This window comes from Salvia hispanica, chromosome 4 (assembly GCF_023119035.1).
Source record: "Salvia hispanica cultivar TCC Black 2014 chromosome 4, UniMelb_Shisp_WGS_1.0, whole genome shotgun sequence".
Taxonomy (NCBI): Eukaryota; Viridiplantae; Streptophyta; class Magnoliopsida; order Lamiales; family Lamiaceae; genus Salvia; species Salvia hispanica.
Genome location: NC_062968.1, coordinates 9,290,677 through 9,298,979, shown reverse-complemented (window position 1 = coordinate 9,298,979; position 8,303 = coordinate 9,290,677). Strand labels below are relative to the sequence as shown.

At 38.8% G+C, this 8,303-nt stretch overlaps 1 protein-coding gene across 1 annotated transcript; it reads left to right on the top strand.

Moving 5' to 3' along the window:
* The first annotated feature begins 5,042 nt into the window (after positions 1-5,042).
* Positions 5,043-7,621, top strand: LOC125222032 (probable clathrin assembly protein At4g32285). The gene is made up of 2 exons (XM_048124426.1): positions 5,043-5,267; positions 5,465-7,621. The coding sequence occupies exon 2, from the start codon at positions 5,491-5,493 to the stop codon at positions 7,417-7,419; it is 1,929 nt and encodes a 642-aa protein (XP_047980383.1). The 5' UTR covers positions 5,043-5,267; positions 5,465-5,490; the 3' UTR covers positions 7,420-7,621.
* The last annotated feature ends 682 nt before the right edge of the window (positions 7,622-8,303 follow it).

The window sequence follows — 8,303 nt, the reverse complement described above, 5'->3', positions numbered from 1 at the left end:
TCCTTTCCTCAAGAATCCCCCATTCGCCCCTGAATCCAACAAACTAGAGATTTTTTCGTTAAACCCATTATATGAATCCAACAAACTAGAGGCTCATCGGATCCCTGCATGAATTGAAAGATCTCACACTTAAGCTTTAGGATGGTGCCAGGCGGGTAGTGCTTATCGAGAAAGAGCACCACTAGATCCTTCCAATTGGTGGTTTTATCTGCAGGCAGACAATCATACCATTCTTTAGCAGCATCAGTTAAGGAAAAGGGAAAAAGTCTTACCCTAACAATATCATCATCAACACCATTGATCTTGATTGTATTAGCTATTTCCACGAACTTGGTGAGATGTCGATTTGCATCCTCGGTGTCTCTTCCTGCGAAGGCATTTTGTTCAACCCTATTGATTAAGGGTATCCCCAACTTGAAGTTGTTAGCCTCTATCTGCGGACCTGCAGGAATGTCCACAATGTTACCATGACTAAACATATTCAAGACTGGAACTACCTCCCTTGCTCGTTTTTCTTTTTCAACTTTTGCCCGAGCTCTCTCTTCTCGTATCTCTTCCACCTCCTTTCGGAGGGCGATGATAAGATCGTGGTTGGTAGGCTCCGCCATCTTATTTTCTCCACAAGATACGCAAATCTGCACAACTTGCAGAAACTAAAAAAAGAAAAATAAAATTTAAAATGAAAATGAAAAAGTAAAAATAAAAATAAAAATAAGAATTAAAAGCAGTAAAATCCAAAGTAGTAAAATTATCCGTTTGAAGATATCACTCCAAAGTGAATTGTCTTCCCCGGCAACGGCGCCAAAAACTTGATGCACTTTTTATTAGCACTAAATAAACCTGCAAGTATACAGAGTATATATAGTATAGCTAAAGGTTAGTACCGGATATCGAACACGGGGAAGACGAACACAAAGTGTCTATCCTCTACTAAGACTCAAATACTATCTGGAAAAACAAGTGGGTTTTGAAAACTTTTGGAAAACTAAAAACAATAGAAATCATAGACCAACTAAAAGCGAATAAAACACAGAGAAAGACGATAGAGATAAGGGAATCCAAGAGATGTGTGTTCACAAGTTATGGTTATACAAAATTCCAACTACAATACCCTAACACAGTTATTACTTTGATAGAACGAGTCACCTAGCTTATGCTCATGCGATACAAACGTTGATTACAAGATTAGGGTTGTCAATCCTAACACGTAACTCCAAAAAGCTCCTAAGACCCTTGAAAAGTCCTCACTCTCAATTAACAGTGCCGTTTTAAGGGAAGCTAACTGTAGCGTCTACTAAGTGGATCTAACTCGCTAGAACTCTGTCACAGTTATGAAGCAAGTTATATTAAATCATACACAATTGTGTCACTCAATCATGCAGCATCAAGATTACTTAGGGAAGAAACAAAGTAAAAAGAAAACGGATATTAAAAGAAAAAGGAATTTGTATAACCAAAGTCGTTACTAACACATCCCTAGAATCCTATGAGTTTAGTTACACATAAATGAATAAGCTAAAAACATAGATTGAAGGGAAGACAATTTGAACATAAAACTAAAGCAAATAAAACCCGTAGGCTGAATCCTTGTCGTTCTTGATGTTCTTGAAATCCTTCTCCAACTCCTTGCACCAATGAAGTACTCTAGGTCTTGATCTCTATGAAGTATTTTGCAAGTAGAAGTTCTCCCTTTTTGATGAAGCTTGAGGTCTTATTTATAGGGGAAAGTCATTCCTTATTGTAGAAGGAAAAGATCTCCAAAATATGGTAAATCTAGGCGCAAATCTAGGGCTTCTCGAATTCGCCGCCTTTCTCTCGGCGGGCCGCCGCACCTTGGCCGGCCGGTCACCGCGTTGGAGTCCAGAGAGTTTGTTCCCTCGGCGGACCGCCGCACGTCTTCCGGCGGTCGCCGGAGAGACTTTCTCTTCCAAGCACATTTTTTCGAGGCGGACCGTTAGCATTGATCTGCCGTCGGGCGCCCGCGGTCGCCGGTCGCCGTCGACTCAGATTTCCAAACTTGGTGTTTTGGCTCCCTTTTTCGGCTCAATTATGCACATTTCTCACAAAACAAGTCAAAATACCAAAATAGACAAAATATGCAAATAATGGACGTGTAGAGTGACTTTGACATTAAACAAATAATGGCCTTAAAACAGTGCAAAATCCGAGCGTATCACTCTGTTCTCGTCATGCATGCTTTCGTTATGTTTTCCTTTTCCTAGGTCTAGCTGTTAGAATAGATCATTTACATTTCCCGAGTCTAGTAGTTAAGATCTCAACCCAAAGTTGTGTGGCAGCAGCCAAAACCCTTTTCCAAAGTCTCTTAAATGCCTCCTTACACTTCCATCTCTGTGGGATTCGATCCCTACTTCCTTATCCTAGTCTTTAGTATCGTGGGTTGAGGGTTTTGAAACAGAAAAAGATTGCGTGCCCAACGACCGGGGATTTCAAGGATTCTCTGAGTTCCTAGACCATGTGATCTAGCTGATTCTCTGGATCTGAGAAGTTTGACCAATATTTAAAGTACACACATCGATAAAGCTGGACTTTCAAGAACTCCAACGGAGAAGGGGACGGAAATTCTGTGCAGGCTTAAGTCTATCTCTCATCTATTCTCCAATTTAAAAAGTTGTGTATTGGGCTAGTCAGGGATCTATGGAGGTTTGTATTTGGGCCACACCTATTTGACTTTAAATAATTAAATTGAGTCCCAATTTAATCCAAACCAAAATAGAATATTATTATCCGCCACTAAAGTACAATAATATTGATTTTCAATCAAAATCCAAAAGTATAACTAATCCAAGCTTTCTTGTTTTAATTTAATCATTTCTCGCGCTTAAGATATAAATGTCTGTTAACTAATTGAAGTCCGCTATTGACTTAAGTAATATTTTATTTATATCAAAAGTGAACATAGCTAGAAGTTCTTATTTATTATTCGTGTAATAAAATTCCAACTAGCTAGGTTCTGAAAAATAAAACTTTACTTCAAGCTCCTATTGAAGACATTATCAAACCAGACTTATTGGGGCGTCATTTAACATAATAGCAATCTTAACACCACTAGATACTGATCACCATTACCCAACATATCAGGATCCTTGGATTGCGAAAAATTCGCTTCTTTTGATAGATCAAAGGAATGCATAATCAATACCGTATGTTTAAGGCTAAATATATTGATTAAGAAATATTGATAATCGAGATCTTCGTCTTTCAGTAGATAACATTGCATACATGTCTCTTTGTTAAATCAGTTCGGTGTTATATCACATTAGTGTCAACTTATTTCGTTAAGGCTTGGAAATATACGGATTGACACTTCAACCTTCATGATAGGTAGTCGAGGTTTATCTAGGTTGTGAAATACACTTTTTTTTTTTTGTTAAGAGCAGACTATGCTACCTTAAATTGAACGATGCCCACAACAAGTCTACTTAAACAAAAGATTTAGATTTGTTTTATTTTTTTATATATTTAAATATGTAAAAAACCATTAAATGTAAAAACATCACACATTGTAACAAAAAATCATTTATTTTATTCATTGAAAAATAAACGAAGGAGTTTTTACAACGTACAAGCACTCGAAAAATAATTTACAGCATACAAAAGCTTTTGACTCTGTTTATTTAATGCATGAAATGTCATTAAGTAAATCATTACATTGATAGTACTATTTATCCCCAATTTAGAGTTAGAAATCGATCTAGGGATTCTCATTCACACACTAATACATTAAGCTAATCTCATTTTGATTGAATTAGATGTTTAGTAGGAGCATTGTAGTTAATTCCTAATAATTTGATAGGTTGGATTTTACAGTTAAATGGGCTTTAAATGGATAAAAGACGGCAACATACGAAATTGGAGCCAGTATTATATTGGTATTGTAGATGAAAAGACACCCTGTAATGCCTCGTTACTATGCTTCCTTTTCCCAGAGGAGACAGTATTGTAGGGTTGAAGCATGTCATAATCTAACAGATATTTTGCTTATCAAGTATGTTTAAGAGTTAAGATATTACTACAGTACTAAATTGAAATATGAAAATCAGATCCAAAAGAAAGATTATGGTGATAATGAAACTCATTTTTGAGTATATATCACACCAAAAGTAATTTAACTCCAGCTATTTACACCTAACTAGATTTTTACATTATTTTTTAGTATAAAATTTTTTGGAGTAAGTGTATTTGGTATTGTTCCGTAGAAAAACATAAAAATGAGTATGATTAGAAAAGTTTTTTACACAAAAAATGATATTAGGTATATAATTAGAGATTGTCTTAATAGACTGATTTTGAGTGTCGTTCACAATAAATAACATAATCGATTATCTACATAAGAAAAACAGTATATCATATTCTAAATAGACTTTGGATAAATGGATATGGCATAGTTCAATAGTTTTATATTCCATATATTTATATAATAAGAATTTGAAATTTGGCCCTCCACCGTCAAATTATTGGCTTCGCCACCGGTTGCAGCTATAAATGGGGCGGCCGGACAAAATAGATGTTTGCAGTAAAGCCGCAAAATGAGGCTGCTAATGATGTAATACTACTGCAATTTACAAGCCCATTAATCCTTTTGTAAGAACCATGAATTTAGGTACGAGTATGGATATATTTTTCGGAAATATAAATCATAGATGTGTCTAATTTTTTATTTTATTATCATAATAAATCATAGAAATAATGCAACTAAGTACCATAATATAATTATACAAAATTGACAAAGTGCATCACCGACAACTACAAAAAGAGTGGCATTCCGAAACCACACACTCATAGCATAGGCCACATTATCACCGCCATACCCCACTTCCCATTTTATATTTTTATTTAATTTATATAAATCTTCATTACATTAAGATTAAGTACTATAAATACATAAATTAATTAAATTATTAAGAGAAGAAGAAGAAGAAGAATTAGAGACGGAAGGAAGGAGGGAAAGATCTTAGAAATGGACGGCCCCGATTCTCCCGGATCTCACTGCACCATTTAAATCCACCTTTCTGCTCACTCTATTTTTCTAGACTAATTTTTTTGGACTCCATTCTAATTTTATACCTGTCTCTCTCCCCAACTTCGCAGCAAATCTAGAGAGAGAAGCGCTATTCCGATTTCTCTAAAACCTTAAATTTCACATAAGTATTACACAATTTACTGCACCTCTGACCTCATTCCTTTTTGCTTATTCACTCCCAGCTGATTTTTCGCGGTCGGATCTGAATCTGTTTATTTTTTGAAAGGTGAATAAATTGAAGGCTCAATCTGTTTGATTTTTTTTTTCATTTTGTTCGCCGGAAGGCTGTGTTTTCGTTGAAAAATGAGCTGATTGTGTGTTTTTTTTATTTGATTTGGTTATTTTTGACTGATTAAGTTGCATAAAAAGCTGAATTGATTATAGCGAGTGAGATTTTGTGTTGAAATTGTGTTTTTGGTGTAGGGTATCGACGAGATCGGATTAAAGCCATGGCGCCGAGCACAATACGAAAAGCGATCGGGGCGGTGAAGGATCAGACGAGCATCGGGATCGCTAAGGTCGCGAGCAACATGGCGCCGGAGCTGGAAGTAGCCATAGTCAAAGCTACCAGCCACGATGATGATCCGGCTTCGGAGAAGTACATAAGGGAAATTCTCCAATTGACCTCCTTTTCGCGTGGGTATGTTAGCGCCTGTGTTGTTGCCGTGTCCAAAAGATTGGGGAAAACGCGTGATTGGATTGTGGCTCTCAAGTGTTTGATGCTTATTCATCGATTGCTCAATGAAGGGGATGCTGTCTTCCAGCAGGAAATCATGTATGCTACTAGAAGGGGGACTAGGCTGTTGAATATGTCTGATTTCCGCGACGAGGCGCACTCCAGCTCTTGGGATCATTCGGCTTTTGTGAGGACATATGCGCTCTACTTGGATCAGAGGCTGGAGATGATGATTTATGAGCGGAAGCAGAGCGGGAATGGAGGTGATATGGAGAGATCTGGGGCCAGAGATGACAGATATAATTATCGATCGCCTCCAGAATCAAACAGGGGTGGATACGAGTATAGCCATGAGTATCGGGAGGAGCCTTATGGAATGCGCAGATCAAGGTCGTCTGGTGATGTGAGGGAATCGACGCAGGAGAGGAAAGATGCTACTCCTCTCAGGGATATGGCGCCTGAGAGGATCTTTGGGAAGATGGGTCATTTGCAGAGGCTGTTGGATCGGTTTTTGTGTTGCCGGCCAACGGGTTTGGCAAAGAATGAGAGGATGATTCTGGTTGCACTGTATACAATTGTTAAGGAGAGCTTCAAGTTGTATGCTGATATCTGTGAGGTTTTGGCTGTGCTGCTGGACAAGTTCTTTGATATGGAGTATCAGGATTGTGTGAAGGCATTCGATGCTTATGCTAGCTCAGCAAAGCAGATAGATGAGTTGGTCGGATTTTATAACTGGTGCAAGGACATTGGCGTGTCAAGATCTTCTGATTATCCAGAAGTTCAGAAAATTACTGGAAAATTGTTGGAGACTTTGGAGGAATTTGTGAGGGATAGGGCTAAAGCAATGAAGAGTCCAGAGAGGAAGTTCGAGGCACTGCCAGCTCCTCCAGTGGAGGAAGAGCCGGTGCCAGATATGAATGAGATTAAGGCACTGCCACCTCCTGAGGACCATACTCCCCCACCACAACCTGAGCCTCAGCCTCCTAAGCCTGCCGTTCAAGAGTCTGGAGATCTGCTGGATCTAAGGGATGAGGGAGTGAGTGCTGATGATCAAGGGAATAAATTTGCTTTGGCATTGTTTGCTGGACCAGTGGCGAACAATGGGAATGGCTCGTGGGAAGCATTCCATCCGAATGGGGAGTCGGAGGTGACTTCTGCTTGGCAAAATCCAGCTGCAGAGACGGGCAAGGCCGATTGGGAATTGGCTCTTGTTGAAACTGCTAGTCATTTGTCTAAGCAAAAGGCTGCAATGGGTGGTGGACTTGATCCGTTGTTGTTGAATGGCATGTATGATCAGGGAATGGTTAGGCAGCATGTGAGCACTGCTCACTTGAGTGGCGGAAGTGCCAGCAGCGTTGCATTGCCGGGTCCTGGAGCAAGTAAAACTCCAGTCTTGGCACTCCCTGCACCGGATGGAACAGTCCAGGCCGTTGGACAGGATCCATTTGCTGCGTCCTTAAGCATCGCGCCCCCTTCATACGTGCAGATGGCCGACATGGAGAAGAAGCAGCAGTTGCTGGTGCAGGAGCAGATGGTATGGCAGCAGTATCACAGAGACGGCATGCAAGGCCAGACCAGTCTGAACAAGATCGGTGCGGGTGGATATTACGCTCCTGGCGTACAGCCCCCAATGCCGTATGGAATGCCACCGGTGAACGGAGTCGGAGTACCACCTGCTGGTTACTACTATACTCCGTACTGATTCTTGGTAAATTTTTCTATACGTTAGATTTTACTTTTTGTTTAAATCTTGTAACTTCCAATGTATTTGATGTGAGTTTGCTCGCATTTGTGCATGACTTTGGGAAGAGAGGGCAGAGAGAAATTGAGGTGAAGAGTGATTGTGAGAGATTTAAATGGTGTAATCATCTTGTTATGTAATATTATTTGCGATTTCAGGTTCATGTTCTAGAACACTAATCCCTTTTTCAATTCTTTCTAATATAATAATTTTGTATATCTAGATATTGCATTAAGCCTATTTCTACTTATATGGATACTAGACTAGGGTGAACAACTGAATGCCAAGTTAGGTAACATGCCTAATCATCAATTTTTGCTGAGTCGGTTATTAACCAAGTATAGTGATCGGTATTTTTAAAATTAATCCAAATATGAGAAAGGAATATGAGTTGTTTCTGGATAAATTTTCGTCCTTTAGATTCTCTCCTTTTCTGGAAGCATCTAGCAAAGTTGGAGCTTGAAATTACAGAAATGAAGCTAGTGTGAGAGGGGAAGAAAAGAGAATTTTGAATGACATTTAATTTGGTCTTACTCTTTTGGAATTATTTTTATAAGTTTGTCGTGGTCTTGTTAGAAAATGTTTATTGATTTGGAATTCCATAATTCAACGCTGAATAGATTTCAACAAAAGTTGGCAGTTGCTTCCAGGTAGATGTTGTACAGTACAACATTGCTGTCGTTGAACTGGTGAAATAATTTAGGTGAGAGGGTTAGTCTTAATTAATTTTGATTATGAATGTGACGTGTGGACGGTTTCACAAGTCAAAATTAGGTTACTAATGATTAAATTTTGAGGGAAATGCCTTTTGGCACAAACTAGTGGATACCCCATCTCCCACTTGG

Bases quoted from the DNA above. Each gene is read 5' to 3' on its own strand.
- LOC125222032 (XM_048124426.1), top strand. From the start codon at position 5,491: ATGGCGCCGAGCACAATACGAAAAGCGATCGGGGCGGTGAAGGATCAG.